This window comes from Sus scrofa, chromosome 2, assembly GCF_054392235.1.
Source record: "Sus scrofa isolate SSC_HxYL_T2T_F1_AM1 chromosome 2, Sscrofa_HxYL_maternal_Yorkshire_Landrace_v2.0, whole genome shotgun sequence".
Taxonomy (NCBI): domain Eukaryota; kingdom Metazoa; phylum Chordata; class Mammalia; order Artiodactyla; family Suidae; genus Sus; species Sus scrofa.
In genome coordinates, this window is record NC_139384.1 from 94,844,869 (window position 1) to 94,867,577 (window position 22,709).

Sequence of the window (22,709 nt, forward strand, 5' to 3'; positions counted from 1 at the left end):
TTCTATCCTTGACCTGACCCTGCGTTTATCTGCACGCTCCAATTCTGCTCGCTACTACTGCTTCCCATAGTACTTTCACAGGCGGGGTGACCGCAGGTCAGGTCCTGGGCTGTAGGACACTCCACCAGCCAGATCCCCTATCGTCTTCGCCTAGACAGCTTCCATGCGTGCGCCCCCACGTCTCTTTGACCAATAGGCAGACCCTGTTGCTGGGACTCGACTGGCTATTGGTTGGCCGAGCCGTGGTGAGAGATGGTGCGGTACAAGTTCTCTGCACTGGTGAGAGCTATGGGCGGTTGTTAAGGCGACCGTTCGTGACGTAGCGCCGTCAGGCCGAGCAACCCCCAGATGATTGGCTAGACGATCGGACGATCCTTCTTTATTGGTCGCAGACTCGCCCGGTTCCGAGCGTGCGTACAACGAAGGTTCCTTCCGCTCCGCGTCTCCGTTGACTGGAGACGGGCGGAGCGCCGGCTTCCCGGGTCTGTGTCCTCTAGTGAAACCAGGAGGTGAGGAGGGCGGTGGCCGGGGCGGCGGTAGGTGAGAGCTGATTAGGGTCGTGTTGGTGGAGGTTTTCGAGCTCCGTCCAGCCCTGGGAAGGGGCAGCCGGCACCTCCTGCAGACCCGGGGGGAACTGTGCTGGTGGGTTTGCCCGGAGTGGAGCCCGGCCCCGCGGGGACTGCGAGGAGACGTCCTTGAGGCGCAGCTGGCCGAGCCGCGGCCGGCACCGATGCCGGGGAGCCCGTTGGCCAGGCTGGGCCGGAGGGGGTGAGGCGGGCAGGTCTCCGAGGGGCTGCCGTCACCATCGGTAGACCGGCGGGGTGTGGCCGGGTTAGTCGGCTCTGTCCGAAGTCGGCGGTGCTGGCCGCTGGGTCACGATCGCCAGGCGGAAAGAGTGCCAGGCAGGGTGACCTCGGAATTCCCTAGATTCGAGAAATACTGGGGGCTGCGGGACAACCGAGCCCGCATCTCGGGGAAAGGACTTGTCCGTCAGGTGTGGGCGTTCACGCCCAGGCTGTGCTGTTCACACCAGGCTCACGCCCTGGCGCTGCTGTTCGTCAGCACCTTTTTTTCCCGTAAATGATGCTGACTAGCTCAGAGTCTGAAAGAACCTTAGATCTGCATACATGCACCCGGTTATTTCCAGGAGAAACGGATTGAGAGGATGCAGAGCCCAATGTAGAGACTCAACCAAAGGATCCTAAAGGATTTTTTTTTTTTTTTTTTTTTTAAGGGGCAGAGTCTCCTTGGTGCTGATTTCCTTGAGTCCAAACCTAGTAGGTTTTCCGGAAATATTTGGTTTTGAATAGGATAAACATACCTTGGAGGTTCAAAAATAGAACAGACAATTTTTGCAGTAGGAAGAGGTTGATGTACTCCATCTTAAATGGTCGTTTGAGATTTTTCGGATTTGAGGACATGCTTTCTTAGACTTGGTCCTGAGAAGTCATGGGAAACATTAATTTCCAGGCCATTCTAAATAAATTCTGTATAATTTCAGATCCCGCAGTGTAGAGAATGTATTTTTTGTTTGCTCGTGAATTTATTTTTCTCTCTGTGCAGTGAAAGACATTTTATGATTTAGAGGTAATCTAGCAAAGGCCCAGAGTGTACTTTGGGGATAGACTGGATTTTGAGGGCCTCCTTTGTGGTAGTGTCTTTCCATTTAGTGATAAACTTGGCAGTAAAGAAAAATGGGAGTTAGTAATATGAAAACTAAAAAATGTGCAAAGATTACATCATTAACATGTGAAAACTGTTGAGGTGGCATGAGCATTTCAAGATAGTGTGCGCATGTGCACATGTATGCATGTGTTCTTTTTATTCTTGCGTGATCTATATCATGGAGCAATAACCACTTAGATCAGTATCTGATTAGGTTGACCATATGAAATTCCTGATGTTTGAAATGTGTCCATTTTCCCCCTGCAAAAATAGCAGTTTCATATGGCTCACTTAATACTTCTTCGTCAAAGAACTCTGGAGCACTAGCTTTTTAAGTGCATAGAAAAAAATATGACTTACTCACAAAGAGGTTCCATGTCATAAAACTGGGTGTAGATTCCGGTTTCCTGATTCCACTGAGAGAATTTATTTCCCCTAGGATACTAGGTTGAACAGGAGAATTCTAGATCCTGTTGAAATTTAAAATGACTCAGTATAAGACATGGTTCTTGCCTTCAGAGAGACAAAACATACACAGCAATTAATTGAGGACAATGTAAGGTAGTGTATAATCAAACACTGGAATGAGTGCTGAGTGGGGGGAATGAATTAGAGTGGGATGCCAAGGCATCCTTTTCTGCATTTGGCCATAGTAGGTGGTTTTCCTAGCATATTGGGTTAGAGTTGGAGGATTCAATTTAAAGTATCCATTCTTTTGAATAATCTGTGAAATGTGTAGCATACTTCAGTCTGAATAAGCAAGGCATGCACTGCCTCGCTTGATTTTTTTAAACTAAAATTTATTTTTATTGCAGCATGGCCTAAGTATTGTTTTTTGAATTTGTGTGAGATGGATGTCCCTGTAGCCGTCTGGCGCCACTTGAAACTGCTGATGAAGTTGGAAGATTAGATTCTATGGCATTTAAATGCTTTGCACAATCACAGGGAACTAGGGAGGGTACCCATGAGAAATGAGATTGTGTGCAGTTATGGTTACTTTGACACACCTTTGTGTATTTGGTTACTCATTTTGTATTTCCAAATGTATTTATTGCTCTGTGTTTGGGGGTGGTTCAAGGGATCATGTGTATATCTTTCCCTGAATGTTGCAAAGATAACTTTACACCTAAGAAAGAAATGTCCCAGAATTGACAGTGCTGCTACCTTAAAGCTTTTGAGAGAAAACATAATGTCCCTAATATATAACTATATATTAATAATGCTAAACCTATTTGACCAAATTGGGTTGCCTTCCTGCTAGTAGTTCAGATTTTAGTCCAACTGAATTAACTTTTTAATAGTGAATACATTAGATGAAATATTCTAAATTGAGACAAGGGTTTTGGAAGAAGGGAGTGTTAGAAATTTGACCTACTTTCAAAATGTGTTTTTAGTTAATTAATTTTCTGGAACATTGCTAGTTGATCATTTGGATTAGTTTATAGGGTTTTGTTTTGTTTCTATTTGGGTTTTGTTTTCATGATAGAAGGCTATCATGAAAATCTAGGCTTTTATGGGGCTTTTAGTTGAAGTGAGGAAGGGTCCACATCTAAGATGATAATCTCCAGTGCTTTAAGTCCAAGTCCTTGCTGATTAATACATAGTATTTTTTGTTACCGTTAATTTCTAAGATAGTATACAAAATGTAGCCTCACTTCCCCACACCATCTCCCTTTAATAGGTTCTCTGAATGCACAGAACTGGGAGGCTCAAAGGGGGGGCGGGGGGAGTTAAATCCATATTCTAGTGCCCTTTAGGTTTGTTTCAAGGTGTGTCAATAAAATGCATGCTACTGTAGCTTAAGAATTTATTTTTTTTAATTAAGCAGGTATTTGTTGAGCAAGTGCCATATATATGTATGTGTATATATATATTTATGCAAAGTGTCAGAAGATGAAATGAGGAACAGGACTAGGGAGAAAGGTTGAAAAAGCATAAGTAAACAAATGCCTGCCACATTTATACATCTCAGTGACTGCCCGCCTTTTAAAATTGAGACCCACAGTAAGAAGTAACATTTCAAGAAATAATACCTAGCCATACCACATGTCTTACCCACAGCTATTTTTTTTCCTATTTTTTTTTAAAATGTTTGTTCTGACTCACACAATTGATTTCATGATATAATTGATCCAATAAAGGGTTGTAACCTGTGGTTTGGAAACCAGGTATCTATTTGGCCTGGTGTGGCTGAAATGCAGAGAAAATAGAGAACACTGAGTGATACAATGAGAGGTGACACTTAGTCATGGTTTTGATCCTAAAAACTACTCTTCTTTTGCCTATAACCCTTTATTAATGTTTTCTTTTATTTGGTGCCTTTTTATTTTCTCTCCTCAATAAATGAATCACTTTCTTAGTCATTACCATAAATGTGAAATTCATTTGAATTCTTTTTTTTTGGTCTTGTTTGGGGTTGGGGGGGACTGCACATGTGGCATATGGAAGTTCCCAGGCTGAGGATCAAATCGGAGCCATAGCTGCAGGCCTGTGCCACAGCCACAGCAACATCAGATCTGAGGCTCATCTGCAACCTGCACCACAAGTCACAGCAACGCCAGATCCTTAACCCACTGAGTGAGGTCAGGGATCGAACCTGCATCCTCAGGGATACTAGTCAGATTCTTTTCCTCTGAGCCATGATGGGAACTCCTAGTGGGGTTACTTTTTAAATCTTATTTTTTTGGGTAGTTAACATGCTTTATTATAAGCGTTCATTTTAGTATAAGTAAGGCTTGCAAGTTCCTATATTAGAGATCAGTGACTTCGATTTTTAAAAAATCAGAATATCAACATTACCATTTAGGCAGCAGACATGGGGTGGTTTAGTCACGGTAGTCATTAGACCAAAATAACATGTGTTCTGTTGGGAATATTTGAATGCTAGAGACATCCGCTTTGACTAGCCATCCTCTTCTGGTATTGTTGTAGAATTTTTGTTAGCTGTTAAAGTTTGGGAAAAGACCTCCAGTGACAGCAACATCAGGAAGGTTTCTTAAGTATCATTTCTCTAGTGATACTATGCCATGTATGGTCTGGAATGGAAAAGGGTAATGGACTCCTGCCCTTGAGGAGCTTTATAAACTAAGATAATGATTTACAGGAGGGCACTCAACAAGTAGATTGTTTGGTATTTGTCTTTTGTGTAACTAGAATGTAAAGAGTGAAGAAGGTATTGATATGCATTTTATGTCAGGGTAATCAGAAAAAAATGAATGGTTGTTTCTCACTTTTATTTTCTGCTTTAATGCTCTTTCTTAGATAATATCAGGGGCTGAGATATTTCTTTGGTTTGATCTTAAATACTTAAATTCATACAACTGGTAAGAAAGCGCTGCCTTTAAGTTGTTTGCTGGTGCATAACAGAGGTTTTAAGTGTTGTGAGTAAAACAGTCTTCTTAATTTTAGAATTATTTTCCAGAATTATAAGGAACACTATCAAATACTATTCAAATACTATCAAACAGTATACCTTTTTTAAATAAATGACTTTTATTTTTTCCATGATAGCTGGTTTACAGTGTTTTGTTCAAATAGTATTCTTAATGTGCAAGACAGTGCATACAAAAGCAGGGTTTACAATGCACTTTTCCTTAAAATCTTCAACTAAAAATACAGCAAACTGTATTTAAGTGTTTATACCTTATATGCCTTCCAGGATCCAAGAATTCTGAAGCTACAATGTTGTCAAGACTCTTCCGAATGCATGGCCTCTTTGTGGCCTCCCATCCCTGGGAAGTCATAGTGGGGACAGTGACACTGACCATCTGTATGATGTCCATGAACATGTTTACTGGTAACGATAAGATCTGTGGTTGGAATTATGAATGTCCAAAGTTTGAAGAGGTTTGTGAAATTAATTTGATTTCTGACTAAAGCAAATTACATTTTTAATGTCTAAAGAGTATCTCCTTGGAGAAATGTCTCTTCAGGTCTTTTGCCCATTTTTCCATTGATTGATTGGCTTTTTTGCTGTTGGGTTGTATAAGTTGTTTATATATTCTAGAGATTAAGCCCTTGTCGGTTGCATCATTTGAAACTATTTTCTCCCATTCTGTAAGTTGTCTTTTTGTTTTCTTTTTGGTTTCCTTTGCTGTGCAAAAGCTTTTCAGTTTGATGAGGTCCCATGGGTTTATTTTTGCTCTAATTTCTATTGCTTTGGGAGACTGATCTGAGAAAATATTCATGATGTTGATGTCAGAGAGTGTTTTCAAATGAACATCTCCTCAGAAAAGAAAATCGTGGACTTGGAGAAAAGACTTGTGGCTGCCTGATGGGAGGGGGAGGGAGTGGGAGGGATCGGGAGCTTGGGCTTATCAGATGCAACTTAGAATAGATTTACAAGGAGATCCTGCGGAGTAGCATTGAGAACTTTGTCTAGATACTCATGTTGCAACAGAACAAAGGGTGGGGAAAAAAATGTAATTGTAATGTATTCATGTAAGGATAACTTGATCTCCTTGCTGTACAGTGGGAAAATAAAATAAATAAATAAATAAATAAATAAACATTTTAGATGACAAAAAATAAAAATAAAAATAAAGAGTAGCTCCTTTTAGAGACAATATAATCAAAAAAATTTAAGAGTAAAATTTTTAGTTCGGTATTCATAAACTTACCTCACATTTTCATTTACTTATATAGTATGGAAATGCACTGGAAATACTTTTTTTTTTTTTTTTGTCTTTTTGCTATTTCTTTGGGCTGGTCCCGTGGCATATGAAGGTTCCCGGGCTAGGGGTCGAATCGGAGCTGTAGCCACTGGCCTACGCCAGAGCCACAGCAACGCTGGATCCGAGCCGCGTCTGTAACCTACACCACAGCTCACGGCAATGCCGGATCGTTAACCCACTGAGCAAGGGCAGGGATCGAACCCGCAACTTCATGGTTCCTAGTCGGATTCTTTAACCACTGCGCCACAACAGGAACTGGAAATACTTTTCTTTTTGCCTATGGTATATAAGTGTAATGGACACTTTTCATGATAGCTATTAACAGTGAAAAATGATTGGCTTAAACATTAGGTTGTTTAAAAATTGGGAGTTAACTTTTGATTTGCATTTTAATATTTTGTTGGGCTTGCACCTAAATTTCTATTATTATCATGATGATATTTAAACTAATGATGTATACCAAGTAGAACTTATATTTGATTGGGATTTTTCTTTTCTGTCTTTCTCCGAAGGATGTTTTGAGCAGTGACATCATAATTCTGACAATAACACGATGCATAGCAATCCTGTATATTTACTTCCAGTTTCAGAATTTACGTCAACTTGGATCAAAATATATTTTGGGTAATCATTTTATACATTCATATCTTGATATGCTATCAAATTTTTGATTTGCTATGGAAATTGACCTGTTTAAATCACCCAAGTAGAAATGTGTGTGTTGCTTAAAGTATGCTGCCTGCATTCAGTAGTTCATTTCTTTTTATTTGAATTAGACATTCTGCTATTTCTGAGACCTTAATAATCTGGAGAAAATAATATTACTTTCAGAGTATTATATACAACTGTATGTTACTATGTGTGTAATAAAGGATGAAGTTTTTTCAGTGTGTTGAATTTTGTCATTTTAGGTATTGCCGGCCTCTTCACAATTTTCTCAAGTTTTGTATTCAGTACAGTTGTTATCCATTTCCTAGATAAAGAATTGACAGGCTTGAAGTAAGTAGTAAGCAAAATATGCTTTTTTTTTTTCGGCCTTGTCTGCAGCCTGTGGAAGTTCCCAAGCCAGGGATCAAACCTGCACTGCAGCAGCAACGCAAGCTGCTGCAGTGACAACACTGGATCCCTAACCTGCACCACAAGAGAATTCCTAAAGCATAAATATACTTTCTTTCAAAATATATTGAAGGAATTCCTCCTGTGCCACAGTGGGTTAAGGATCTGATTTGTAGCAGCTTGAGTCATTCCAGAGGTGCAGGTTCAATCCTCAGCCCGGTGCAGTGGTTTAAAGGATCTAGTATAAGTTGCAGCTATGGCATAGGTTGCAGCTGCAGCTTGTATTCAGTCCCTGGCCCAGGAACTTCCATATGTCATGGGTGTGGCTAAACTAAGTTATTTTTAATAGCTCTCTAGTGTTCCCCTGTAGGATTATATTGTAGTTCATTTACTTACTCCTCTAGATTGGACTGTTAGCTTAATTAATTTCCTCCATTAATAACAAGACTGTGATAAATGTCTTTGTAGCTAAATTTCTGTTTGTATTTAGTGATTTTCTTAGGATGCATTCCTAGGAGTGAAAACAATGGCTATGTAGGCTTTTAGGGCTATTATTGGCATTTAACTTTCCTGAAAGGTTGTTTATCCTTCCACAAGTAGTAATTAATGGAAAAAAAATTGTATATAGTCTGCTGGTTTCCACTGCTCTCTGAAAGTACAGCTTTCCTATGAAACCTTTTTTAAGTGAAGAAGCAAGTACCTTAGGACACATCTTGCTAGTGGATGCACAAGATAAAGCACAGGCGCTCAGAGACACAGTTCAAAGCTCTGGCGGCTTGGTGCTGAGATGCTGAATGTGGTCCTGAGCAGTGACACTCTTGCTTCTCTGCTCCAGGTGCCCACTGCTTCTGTGACAGCTCCCTGTAAAAGAAACACTGGATGCCATTTTTACTTTTCACCTTTTTTTTTTGGTAAAATTGAAAATTCTCTTTAAATTCCTTTTGGTTAGAGAAAACAGGTACTAATATAAGTCCTTCATAAAGGTGAAGGGGCATAAAACGAACTTTCAAAAAAGAGGGGATACCTGTAACTTCACTTTTTCGTACATTTAATTCACATGGACGCATTTTTTTCCTAAGGATGATATTTTTGCTATAAAATTATCAAAAGGTGTTTCTGTGTATATGTATTTACTTTTTTACATTAAAAATATTTGTAAATATTTTGAGCATCTAATATATTTAGCTTTGAGGATGTCGAAGGAGTATAGGGTGTACTTCTTGGTCTGCAGAAAGATACACATGCCAGAGCTCATACAGCCTATGGGATGGGGCAGAGTTTTGTTTTAGAAAGGAATTCTTTAAGTGACATTTTTTTTTGTTTTGTTAAACATACCTGATCATCTTGTTTTCTTTTTCTTTTTTTCTAGTGAAGCTCTGCCCTTTTTCCTACTTTTGATTGACCTTTCCAGAGCAAGTGCACTGGCAAAGTTTGCCCTCAGCTCCAACTCACAGGTATTATTTATAAGACATGAATGTCAGTTGTATTCTTTTTTTTTCAGATTGTTGACATTAATTGGAAGGATAAGTAGAGTTTCTTCACAATCCAAGATTTAGGAGTTGCCCACAATTTGGTCACGTCCTAAGACGGGTCTTCCCAAATACCCTAGGAACTGTCCGATTTATCTTACAACTCAATTGTAATTCCACATCTTTTAGAATTTGGAATCTTCCCCATTTTCCTTCTTGAAGATTTCAGAGCCTAAGGTAACACGTCTTTTGAGTAACTTAGAGTATCTACCTAGTTCAACCTATCAGAGAACGGGCAGGATGTAATGGAAGACTCTCAGGGTAGACTGACTTCTGAACCCCTTGAATGAACACTGGCATTATTGCCCATCTAAAATTTTATCTTGGTGTTCATTAGCCACTTTAAAGAACCTAACATTTTAGAATAATAGAGTATCTGAGGATAAACTTTCATATACTTCTGTCCTGATTATGTATTTGACGAGTATGATGATTGGAGCATTTTGACAAGGATACTTGGGTTTCATATTACTAACATGATATCAAAAAATTTGCAACTAAGCACTTATTTCAATGGTAGCAAAAGTATAAAATGTTGGAGGATTTACTTGTGTGGGATTTAAATGGCAGGATTAATGTCCCACCCCAAAGGAATCTTCCTAAGAACTTTCGTTCAGTGGATGGGGAGATCAGTGCATGTTCTTCTTTTTTTATTCCTCCAAATTATTAGCATCCCTTGTATCTGGAATGCCTATTAATCTTAACATATTGTGTATTTTATTCTTAATATAGTAAATTAGATTTAGTAGAAGCCCTGGGATGCTCTCTAACATTTAAAAAATTTATTTTGTACCTTGCCCTCATTGATATATTTGGCCTGTGTTTTAGGATGAAGTAAGGGAGAATATTGCTCGTGGAATGGCAATTTTAGGTCCCACATTCACCCTCGATGCTCTTGTAGAATGCCTTGTGATTGGAGTTGGCACCATGTCAGGTTTGTAAGCAATTTTTAACATATTTTAAAATAAGTTTGCAAAAGAAGAGAAAAAGAAAAAAGATTGGATTGTATCAATTATTCTTACACTCTGTCTTAAAAATCAGGCATTACTCTTAAATTTTTTTAATTGTTTGAATATGTGGACATAATCCTGTCTGACCTCCTGTCTGTGTGCTTTAGTGAAAACTTGGTAGGTTACTGTTTATTTTCACTCTTGCTATCTTTTTCTGTGCTCCACTCTTTTTGGATGACTTTATGATGGTTTTATTTTTTTGTTTGGTTTTTAACCAAGTTTGTATTCCAGGCTCATTTGGAAAGCACCTTCCAGCTCCTACTTTGCCTGGATTAAATTAGTGACTTGGTTCCTTCCTTGTGTTTTAATTGTCATGTAGGAGACAGAGCAGAAGTCAGGAGTTGGACAGCTCTAAGTTGGGTCCACCTAATAGAATGATTAGGAAGATACAATCAGACAGTATGCAGTACCTCCTCACACTTGGCCAGCATTGGCTGCAACAATCGTTTCTTCATTCTTAATTGGAAAGCAGAGAATGAAATGTGAAATGTCAAACATAGGACTCCATTATGTAGGACAAAAATTACAGCCTCGTGTGGAAATTTGCCAGAATGGCTATATGATGCTCTTGTCAAGGTTTCCTAATCAGTTAAGACTAGACTTTAGACTTCACGGCTTTCTCATGAAGGCCACGCTTAGTTAACTCCTGTTCTAGTGTATTTCCTGGTGCTTTCTTAGGGCCCTCAATAAGAAGTTTCCTTCTTTCAGAGGTAAGTTATCTAACATTAAGAGAGTAGCTGGTTGTCATTAGTTGAGGTCTCTTCACTAGATAGTATATTAAGTATATAATGTTTCTTCTGACTTTCTGAGGGCAATTTTATTATTTATTCAGTTACTTAACCTGTCATTCAAAATTAATTTAGCAAAGATTTTTTTTTAATTATTTTTTTAGGACTTCTTTGGTGGCCTAGTGGTTAAGGACTCAGCATTGTGACCACTGTGGCTTGAGTTTGATCCCTGGACTGAGAACTTCTGCATGCTGCAGATGTGACCAAAAAAAAAATTTTTTTTTTAACGGCCACACCCAAGGCAGATGGAAGTTCCCAGGTGAGGGGTCGAATCGGAGCTGTAGCTGCCAGCCTGTGCCACAGCCATTCAGGATCTGAGCAGCGTCTGAGACCTTTACCACAGCTCACAGCAACACCAGATCCTTAACCCACTGAGCAAGGCCAAGGATCAAACCCGCATCCTTGTGGATACGGTTCTTAACCCACTGAGCAACAGTAGGAACTCCTGGGTATAGAGTTTTGACAGAGACGTAGTCATGTAACGGCCGCCATAATCCAGAAAAATGTTTTTGATCAGGTGAAAATATACCTATATGATTTTATTCAAGCAGAAAAGTATATACAAGATGAGAAGATTAGCTCGGAACTGGTAGTGGGCCGTGAAACCAAGGATTATTCATTGGAAACTGATGTAGAAGGTAGGATGGTGAGTTTGGTTATGACAAGTCAGAACAGTGGAGAAAGGAAGTGATTAGTTTTGTCATTGGAGAAGCCAGCTAGGAGACATTTACAGCTGTACAGAAATGGTAAAATTAGGAATTTGGCCTAGGGTAGAAAGTAACTGTTTGGAAAGCCAGTAAAAAAAGGAAAAAGTCTTTACTTCTTGGAAGTATGTAGATTGGTGCTGTCTGCTTATAGTGCTGAAGTGGCACAGAGAGACTATCTGGGGACAGAGTAAAGAATGCCTGGAGAACCTATAACAACAACGGTAGTTACTGTTGGGAAAGGGTAGAGAGCCAGGTGGTAAAAGCATTGGTCAGGTGTGGTTTGTGATTTCAGTAGTCTCAAATTTGAAAAGATTATATTTGGCTACTATTTAAATGGAGGTTGCAGGGAGTTCCTGTCATGCTTTGGCAGAAATGAATCTGACTAGTATTCATGAGGACGCAGGTTTGATCCCTGGCTTCGCTCAGTGGGTTAAAGATCCCGCTTTGCTGTGGCTGTGGCGTAGGCTGGCAGCTACAGGTCCCTTTTGGCCCCTAGCCTGGGAACCTCCATATGCCACAGGGGTAGTCCTAAAAAGAAAAACAAACAAACAAACAAACAAATAAATAAATGGAGGATGCTTTTGGTATTGTAATTTTGTATTCTCTTGGTTTTCGGCATTTTAGAGTAATTGCTGTGGAGTTTTTTCAATGTATGCTTTTTTTCTATTATATAGTCAAATGACATACAATTCAGAAAATGAAATACAATGTTGAGGGTTTTTTGTGTTATTCTACTTGGCAGTTTTTATAGGAAAAGGGAATCAAGTTTTATTTGTATTTCAGAACATTTTTATTTTATATTTAATATGAATGACAGCAGAAATATGTTTTATATTAAGGTTTACTTATAAAGCGAGAGAATGGGATTAGGTAATCTTTTCCCATCTCTCTTCCTTTCTGTCTGAGAATATCACCCAATGATACCTTCACCATCGTGTAGTGGAACATTTGTTAATTTGGATCTTGCATTTGTGTTAGATCATTTCTCAGATCAGTGAAATGAACCAAAATTGTAAGAGCATCAATAGATACCATAGAGGTTATACTGAATTTAGAGTTTGTTGTACACATGAAATGTTTATTATGATATTATATCAGGAATGGCATGGCTGGCAGTGTTTTACACAAAGTCCTTGGTCCACGGGTGAATTGCTTTTGTGTTGTTGAGTGGGACTGAATCAGTAATAAAATGGGGTGGGAGACCTTTGCTCCATTACAGTGGCCTGTCCTTGATATCCTACCTCAAAACAGAGTACTACCATTTGATAAAAGGGGATGATCAAATGGGTTAAACACCGCCCTGCCTGGCAGTGTGACACTGGGGACACGGGACAAGATGCAGGCTTTGTCCTCGAGGAAGTTATTCCTCTGTGCACTTAGGCCTTGCAGCACCTCTGACTTCCTAATTTTTTTCCCACTAGTCGGCCAAGAGCTTAATATGCTAATACTTTCACATAGTCGTCTGCCTAGAGGAAAAGTCCTTGTGATATAGTTGCCATCAAAAATATACATATTGGGAGTTTCTGTCATGGCTCAGGGGTTAACGAACCCAACTAGCATCCATGAGGATGCAGGTTCAATCCCTGGCCTCACTCAGTGGGTTAAGGATCCGGTGTTGCTGTGAGCTGTGGTGTAGATTGCAGACGTGGCTCAGATCCCGTGTGGCTGTGACTGTGGCGTAGGCTGGCCACTATAACGCCGATTGGACCCCCAGCTTGGGAACCTCCATATGCTGCAGATGTGGCCCTAAAAAGACAAAATACTACTTTACTAATCAACATGTTAACTTTTTCTCTAACCAGGGGTGCGTCAGCTTGAAATTATGTGCTGCTTTGGCTGCATGTCAGTTCTCGCCAACTACTTCGTGTTCATGACTTTCTTCCCAGCTTGCGTGTCCTTGGTTTTAGAGGTAAGGGCAGTTCCTACTATTGGCATTAGTAGAAGAGTCACACTTCTCATTAGATTAGTTCACCTAAAGAAAATCAGTACCTTCTAACGTAACACTGACTTACTTTGTAGCTTTCTCGGGAAAGCCGCGAGGGTCGTCCAATTTGGCAGCTCAGCCATTTTGCCCGAGTTTTAGAAGAGGAAGAAAATAAACCAAATCCTGTTACTCAGAGAGTTAAAATAATTATGGTAATTACATGGTTTTATTCTCCTTTCAGTATCTTTGGTTCCAATATATGCTGCTTTTCAATTTTATTTTCTAAGCTTATCGTTCTGTAATTTTTGACTGTTTCACTGATGTTCCTCTTCCTTTTTTTTCCCTTCTGTATCATTTCTTGGAGGGCCCTGGTTTTCTCTCTCCCCTAAATAGATTTTTCAAGTTCCTCCACTTTATATCTCTTTGAAAATCCGTTCCTCTTGGGGGGGGGTAGTGTTTTCAGCTGTTCAGAGGGGCTGTTATTAGTCACATAGCAAACCTGGGGCTTTCTTTTCATGGTAAGGGAGGGTCATGGAAGGGAGATAGTGTTTGGTTATCCAGTTGCTAAGGAGGAGAAGTCAAGGTTTCATTGATAAACAGAGAAAACATGATTTTTGAATTTTTCTTTCAGTCTCTAGGCTTGGTTCTTGTTCACGCACACAGTCGCTGGATAGCCGATCCTTCTCCTCAAAACAGTACGGCAGACAATTCTAAGGTTTCGTTAGGATTGGATGAAAATGTGTCCAAGAGAATTGAACCAAGTGTTTCCCTCTGGCAGTTTTATCTGTCTAAGTAAGTTCCCTGAGCCCTACTGTTGTATATTAATCATAACACGCTATGCTCCTGAAAGTTTAAGTTGTGCCTTTTATATTTCTGAGTAATAACATTTTAATTTGCTCTCTTTTATTTAGAATGATCAGCATGGATATTGAACAAGTTATTACCCTAACTTTGGCTCTCCTTCTGGCTGTCAAGTATATCTTCTTTGAACAAGCAGAGACGGAATCTACACTCTCATTAAAAAACCCTATCACATCTCCGGTAGTGACCCAAAAGAAAGTCACAGATGACTGTTGTAGACGTGAACCAACACTGGTCAGAAATGACCAGAAATTCCACACAGTGGAGGAGGAGGCCAGGATAAACAGAGAAAGAAAAGGTGATTTCGTACTCTCCTCATTTTCCATTCTTCCAGTGTTGATTCATCAGGAAGTTGAGGTCTTTTTTAAAACTTTAGTTCAGCGTTAAGAGATTTCTTTTAATCTTTTGAACAGTTGAGGTTATAAAACCCTTGGTGGCAGAAACTGACACCTCAAGCAGACCCACGTTTGTGGTTGGTAACTCCACACTTGATTCTTCGCTGGAACTAGAGATGCAGGAACCTGAGATCCAGATTCCCTCGGAGCCTCGGCCTAATGAAGAATGTCTACAGATACTTGGAAATGCAGAGGTGAGAAAATAAATTAAAGTTTTTGTAAGAAAAGGAGTTTTTTTAATTAAATAAGGAAGGAAATTATAGCAACTCAGTACTGTAAGTTCTAGGCACCATGTTGCATGGTTTACAGGTACTGCTCTTATTTATTCCCTACAATCTTGTAAGACAGGTGGAATTATGTCCATTTTTCAGATGAGAAAATGAAAGCTCCAGGAGGGTTAAATATGTCCAAAAGTAACTGATCTAGGAAATGGTAAAGCTGGGATCAAGAGTCCAAGATTTACTGACTTAAGAGTTAACATTCTTTCTACTTTATTACTGTTATTGTAAGAAGAGCAACTGCTATATTCTTGTATGTGTGTTCAGGTCTAGGAAGGCTTTAACACAGAAATGAACTTCAGAACTAGAAGAAGAGTTTGGGTTTTTTTGTTTGTTTTTTAAAGTAAGCTTGATACTCACAAGGCTTGTTTTCTTTCAGTCCACTCATGTTTTAGGATGACTCTTATGTTCCATCCATACCTGCTTACTCTGGTTCATTCTCAACTTATGTGTATATTAGTGAGAATAGATTGTTTTTCTTTATCACTATTCTTTTCCTCATTCCTTGATGTGTACCAACTGTCTTGCTGTATACAGGGTTAACAAAACTAACAGATGGGTGCCAGAATCTTGTCTTTTTGTCTTTTTAGGACTGCACCCGTGGCATATGGAGGTTCCCCGGGCTAGGGGTCGAATCGGAGCTATAGCCGCCAGCCTACGCCAGAGCCACAGCAACACAGGATCTGAGCCGCATCTGCAACCTACACCACAGCTCACGTCAACGCCAGATCCTTAACCCACTGAGCAGGGCTAGGAATCGAACCCGTGTCCTCGTAGATGCTAGTCGGGTTTGTTAGCCACTGAGCCACGACGGGAACTCCAGTGTCAGAATCTTAAATAGGGAGGTTTTTTCCTTTTATTAATGTCACTTGCAAAATTTAGTGTTTTAGTCTAATGTTAGTTTTCACATTTTTATAAAGAATTTTCTTTAATTTTGATGTTCTTATTTCTACTCAGATCGTCTTTAGAATTCCAACTTCCTTTCGTTTTCTTAAAGTACTTATGTTTTAGTTCTCCTGACAGCACTGTTTGTATTAAAATGGTTTATTTATTATGGATGATATGAAGTATGGTTCAAGTCTTTTTTTTCATCTCCTTCCATCAACTCCCTTACCTTTTTTTTTTTTTCCCCTCCATTTCTTTAGAAAGGTGCAAAATTCCTTAGTGATGCTGAGATCATCCAGTTGGTCAATGCTAAACATATCCCAGCTTACAAATTGGAAACTTTGATGGAAACCCATGAACGAGGTGTATCTATTCGCCGACAGTTACTTTCCAAAAAACTTCCAGAACCTTCTTCCCTCCAGTATCTACCCTACAGAGACTATAATTACTCCTTGGTATGTTATTTTCTTGATTTGAGCACATTTCCTTTCTAGCTTTAGTCTTTAGCTTTTTGGTCTTTTTCTTGACTCGTCTTTTGTAACTACATAGTTTTATAAAATGTTTTTTGTTTTAAACCATTTTACTCCAATTTTGTATTGTGCTTATGCTATGGGTTATCAACATTCAGAAATTTTTCCACTTGTTACTTGTAGTCATTACTCAAGATTTTAGTATTTTCAAAACATGTAAAGAGTAAATTAAAAATTTGGTTGAAAAATACTCTAAAAGATTAAGTTCGAAGAAAGTTGTTAATGACAAGGGCTGTTTATTTGCTATGTGTAGATTTTTCACTCAGGACCTGACCTTTCCTTTTAGGTAATGGGCGCTTGCTGTGAGAATGTTATTGGATATATGCCCATCCCTGTTGGAGTGGCAGGACCCCTGTGCTTGGATGGAAAAGAATTTCAGGTTCCAATGGCAACAACAGAAGGTTGCCTCGTGGCCAGCACCAATAGAGGCTGCAGAGCAATTGGTGTAAGTTGGCATTTATGCATTTGCCTGTTTTAAGGTATACTCTAGGCAGTGAGAGGAGATCTGGGGACAGTCAAAGACAGCGTTTGAGACGAGCCAGCACTGTTTTCAGGATTAATATGTGCTTTTGTGACATACTCTGTGTAGCTTGGTGGAGGCGCCAGCAGCCGAATCCTCGCAGATGGCATGACTCGTGGCCCAGTGGTACGTTTTCCACGTGCTTGTGACTCTGCAGAAGTAAAGGCCTGGCTCGAGACACCTGAAGGGTTTGCAGTGATAAAGGAGGCATTCGACAGCACCAGCAGGTGTGTGTGGGTTTACATGTACATTTGTGTTCACTTCAGAACCAGTGCCATCTTCTGTGATGGCTTAACATAACTGTTAAGATACTGCCTGCTTAAGATGACAGAACAAAATATCAGCTTTAAATCTGTTCATTCAAAACGAGTAATATGAATGCTTGGTTGGGATGGAGGGAGCAAAATATTGGTACAAATGAATACCTCCATAGAGGTGAATTAGAAAAAAAGTGTGCACTTGTAAGTTTGCGTTGGTTTTCCAAGACTCACTCTGATTAGGCAGTAACTTTGCCCTAGAAGAGTTCTGACATAGACTTTCTCTGGGGCAGAATTGCCTGAGAGTATTTTCCAAGCAGGAGAGAAGTAAATATTCGTATAGTAGATTTACTTTGAATATAGAACATTAAGTTTATAAAGAAGTAGAATCAATACAAATGATAACCCCAGTATAGTTCAAGCTTATATGCTTGTTTTTATTTGGGCTTTTAAAGTTTATTTATGATGAAAGTACTGTCTGCAGCCCTCCCTTCTTGTACATGTGATAATGAGACAGAGTTGAAGTAGTATTCCAATTAATAGGTTTAATTAAAGAAGAAAATTCATTTAATAAGTAATCTTCATGAGCTTTCTCTTACATATAAAATGAACCACCTAAACTGGATTTTAAGATAACTTCCATTTTCTTAAAAAAAAAAAAAAAATAGTGAAGTCTGCTTTTTTCGTTTACAGATTTGCTCGTCTACAGAAACTTCAAATGAGTGTGGCCGGACGCAACCTTTATATCCGTTTCCAGTCCAGGTCAGGTGATGCCATGGGGATGAACATGATTTCGAAGGTGAGCATGGACAGACTAACAGAACTTGCAGGAGTGATTGTCCCTGGAGAGGGCAGCAGGCTCACACTTTACTATATGCCCTCCTCCTGTACTTTTGAATTTTGTACCATCTATATATACACTCCTTATTCAAAGAGTTGACTGACTGAAAGATTTTTATTGAAAGGTAAATATTAGTTCATGCAACTCATTTTATATAAATCAGGCATTTGTTGATTGATGTTGTTTGTATTTGACATGTTTAATTTAGACCTAGCATTATACAATTTCTGGGTCTACTCAGAAGGGCTGGGAAGAATCTAGGGGTTAGTGCTTCCTATAAAACCTGAAAGCTGACCTTTTCCAGAGACTTTAGGACTCATATTTAAGAAGCCAAGTTCATATGTGTATAGTTCCTTTATTTTAAGTATCTCCTTATAAGAAGATTGTATATAGCTTACATTTTATTCTGCTGATATTTGCTCTTTACCAGACAGAAATGTAAAATGTTAAAGTCAATTGGTCAGGCTGCTTGTGTTTTACCTGTTTATAAGAACTACTCAGAAAGAGAGGATAGTGACTAAATGTATAAGCTTTAAAAATTGCCATTAAACAGTATAGCAGTTCCTGAAAAAAATAAAAATAGAATTACTTTGATTCAGCAATTCCACTTTTGGGTATATCACAAGTAGGGTCTCAAAGAGATGCTTGCATAGCCATGTTTATAGCATTATGCACAACAGCCAAAAACTAGAAGCAGCCCAAATGTCTATCAGCAGATGAATAAAGCTTGGTACGTATATACAGTGGAATGTTATTCAACCCTGAAAAGAAAGGGTTGACACATGCTCATATATGTGGATGAGCCTTGCGATTCACTTGCGAAGTGAAATAATCTAGTCACAAAAAGACAAGTACTGTATGACTCATTTCTGTGTTACCTTGATTAGTTAACTTCATGGAGACGAAGTAGAAGGGTGGTTGCTAGGGGCAGACGGGAATGAGGAGTTGTTTAATGGTTATAGAGTTTTGAGTTTTGCAAGATGCAAAGAGTTGTGGAGATTGGTTACTCCAATACGATGTGAATGTACTTAATATTACTGGACTATACACTTGAAAATGTATATTCTATGTTACAGGTATTTTTCCACAACTAAAAAAAATTTTTTTTTTCATTGCAAAAAGCATGTTTTGGATTTTTGAAGTGATGTGAATTGAATTAATTGAATTGGAAGTCATTGGAAGGCTTGTTTATATTTTATGTAAATCCTAATGCCTTTCCATTAACCACAAGATTTACTTTAATGTCTGACTTCTCTTAACCAGGCTTTGCAACTTTGGCTTTCACGTAACAATTTAATAACTAGAAGAGGGAGCTTATTACATGTGGGTCATGGATTGAGTTAGTCCCGGGTGACATGAATTTGAGTATTATATTCTCATTGAGTATTTTTAGTATATTCTCATCATACTATTCATCAGTGACTACAAAGGGTGCCCCTAGCAACCACCCTTCTACTTCATTTTCCTATCTAAAAACATGAGAAACCTGTACCTGGCTGAGAAATTAGGCACTGTAATGGTTAATAAGACAGCTGTTATTTTGGGGCTCAATCTCTCTGAACTATAGTAATTGTATTTAGAAGTACTGCTATTATTAGATACAGATAAAACCTCTGATTTATAACTGACTGTGTTTTAATGTAGGTTTTTTTGTTTGTTTTTGGTTAATAGGGTACAGAGAAAGCCCTTTCGAAACTTCATGAGTATTTCCCTGAAATGCAGATTCTGGCAGTCAGTGGTAACTATTGTACTGACAAGAAACCTGCTGCTGTAAACTGGATAGAGGGAAGAGGAAAGTCTGTTGTGTGTGAAGCTGTCATTCCAGCCAAGGTTGTCAGAGAAGTGAGTGATTGGGTGAATTTTTAATTTCGTTAACCTTTCAATGGATTAAAAAGTGGGGGGGAAAGGCATATTAACATTCTAAGTAAAGTTGACTGTAAGGGTGCAAGCGCTGTGTTAAAGATGACCGTTTTGTCACATCTTCCCGGTCTGTGGGTGGCAGGACGACCCTTACAGATACTTTTTACTGAGGACAGGGCTGACATGGGCCGCATCTAAACTCCCTTGTTTCTGGAGGTGCAGAAAGATCTGGGTAACCCACTCCTGATCTTCGGGGGGAAGACATAAAATGCACACACCTCTGTTTTCTAGGTATTAAAGACTACTACAGAAGCGATGGTTGAGGTCAACATTAACAAAAATCTGGTGGGCTCGGCCATGGCCGGGAGCATCGGCGGCTACAACGCCCATGCAGCCAACATCGTGACTGCCATCTACATTGCCTGTGGTCAGGTGAGGGCTCCAGCCTCCACCTCTCTTGTCTTTCATCGTTCTAAATGAGAGAAGTTTTCTATTTTGCCTTTCTGTTTTTTTCAGGATGCGGCACAGAACGTTGGCAGCTCCAACTGTATTACTTTAATGGAAGCGAGTGGTCCCACAAATGAAGACTTGTACATCAGCTGCACCATGCCATCCATAGAGATCGGGACCGTGGGCGGGGGGACCAGCCTGCTCCCTCAGCAGGCCTGTTTGCAGGTAAGACCTGTGGGGCCAGACTCCAGGGACCTCAGGCCCAGTTCTGACTCGTTGGGATTCTGTGTTTCTACCTGAATCCACAGATCACTCTCCTCTGTGATCGGCGGGCATCTTTTCACTCTCTTGCTTCCCAGTAGCCTAAGCCATCGGGCAGGCACAGGCTTAGTAAATTGAGGAAGCAGATTAAGAGAGCAGACGAGTGTTCATCTGCTCTGGGTGAGGGCACTGCCAGCCAGGCCGTGGACGTCAGGTCCACTGCGGTGGATCCATTGTCAGACCTGGAAATGTAGTCCCTCCAGCGGAGCGTGCTTCTCTCCTAACGCCATTGTAGTGGCCCTCATTTCAGTTCATCAGTAGGAAGTTGTTGCTGTAACTTGAAGGCTGAGTCCTGCCCTGTCTGTCCCTGGCTGCAGATGCTAGGGGTTCAAGGAGCGTGCAAAGACAATCCTGGGGAAAACGCCCGGCAGCTCGCCCGAATTGTGTGCGGTACAGTGATGGCTGGGGAGTTGTCCCTGATGGCAGCTTTGGCAGCTGGACATCTCGTCAGAAGTCACATGATTCACAACAGGTAAGCCTTCAAGACTTTTTTGGCACGTTTTCCCTATACTTAAAATATGTAGTATAAAAACCTCCTTCACAGATACAAGTCCCAACTTAAAATTCTGCATTCCTGACATTTTGTATATCCCTACTTTGTCTTTTTCTGCTGTAGGTCAAAGATAAATTTACAAGACCTCCAAGGAACTTGCACTAAGAAGGCAGCTTGAATAGGCTGACAGTTCTGAACAGAAACACGGGCTTTGGGTTCTAAAGGACTGACATAAAAATCTGTGAATTAAAAAAGCTCAATGCAGTGTCTTGTTGAGGATGAATAGTCGTGATCAGTGAGACGACTGCTTGGTTTCTGACTCTTTCGGAAAGTCCGAGGTTCTTCTTTCCACGCAGATTCCTCAGATCTGAACACAGTTTACATGCCTTACATGCTGTGCTCTTTGGAAAATCCTCAACATGGATATTATGCCTTTAGAGCATCACAGTGGTAATCGACCGCACACTTCTGCAAGAGAATACAGCTGGAAAAGAGTGTTTTCTTGTGATAAAATTCATGGAGTTCATGGTGATCAGTGTGAGATTGAACCCTCCTCCTGTCCACACCCCTCAACCCCCAACCCTGGGTTGAAATGGATTTTTAAATTATATTGTAGCTGATAAAACTCCTGATTTCATAGTTAATTTATTAAGTCTGGGTTGTAGAACTTTAAGAAATAAGAGCTAAGTTTATTTTTTTGTAAACTAATACTTCATTTGGTGCTGGTCTGTTTTGATTTTGGGGGGGATAGCCAATGTGATTCTTCAGAAGGGGGCCTGCTTTCTTCAAGAGAAGAATTGCCCTTATCCCTGGATTACAGAATAATGTGCTACTAAGCAGTGCTAAATAGTTCTCTTTCAAGAAAACAAATCACTGCATTTATCTCTGCAGGTTATTTGTTCAGAGAGGACTCTGGTCTAAATATAAATGTTTGTCTAGATTGGCCATATCTTTCGGCATATAAGGCTTTAAGAAGCAGAGTTTTGTGCTCTTTATTAAAGATCCAAGAGCTCTTAATATTGCCTAGATGAAGGTGGCTCTGTTTATCAATGATATACAAGTCTATGACCTCTCTTGGAACTCAGCAGGTGGAAAACACAGGTTTGGAAGAAAATTACCACTTCGCAAAGCCAACTTTCTTTTTTTTTTTTTTTGGCCGCACCCTCGGCATGTGCACGTTCCCGGACCAGGGATTGAACCAGTGCCGTAGTTGTAGCCTACGCCACAGCTGCGGTAATGCTGGCTCCTTAACCCACTGTGCCACAAGGGAACTCCCAGTTTCTTAAAAGATACTTAATTTAGCTGAAAAATCTAGATAGTTTTTTGTAAAGGCCTGTATGAAATCTGTATATGTTGTAATAAAGCTTCTTGTGCCAGGAATTTATTGAAAGTGTTGAAGAAATAAAAATCAACTGACATACTGGTAAAATACTTAAAGGTTGGTCCTGAGAAGATAATTGTTCTTAATGTTGTCCAGGACACCCTGGTTTGCTTTGTCAAGCCTAGTGAAAAGGAGCGTGAGCTTTCCGAGCCAGTGAAGGTGCCGCGTGAATGGCCACAGAGGGAGTGTCCCTTGTCCTGCGGCCAGGAGGTTGGCGACTGAAACATTCACACAGGGCTCTTTGATGGACCCATAAAAGCTTCCTCAGGGGGTCAGCAGAGTTGG

The 22,709-nt window shown here is 39.9% G+C and overlaps 1 protein-coding gene across 1 annotated transcript; it reads left to right on the forward strand.

Moving 5' to 3' along the window:
- Window positions 1–431: 431 nt before the first annotated feature.
- On the forward strand, window positions 432–21,307 carry HMGCR (3-hydroxy-3-methylglutaryl-CoA reductase). Its single transcript, NM_001122988.1, is given in 20 exon segments — window positions 432–509; window positions 5,324–5,511; window positions 6,851–6,962; window positions 7,250–7,337; window positions 8,764–8,848; window positions 9,752–9,857; window positions 13,231–13,337; window positions 13,448–13,564; window positions 13,984–14,144; window positions 14,264–14,511; window positions 14,627–14,802; window positions 16,032–16,226; window positions 16,588–16,746; window positions 16,891–17,048; window positions 17,772–17,877; window positions 19,591–19,761; window positions 20,071–20,211; window positions 20,296–20,454; window positions 20,868–21,022; window positions 21,167–21,307. Coding segments are annotated over 19 exon segments (2,664 nt in total). The 5' UTR covers window positions 432–509; window positions 5,324–5,346; the 3' UTR covers window positions 21,222–21,307.
- The last annotated feature ends 1,402 nt before the right edge of the window (window positions 21,308–22,709 follow it).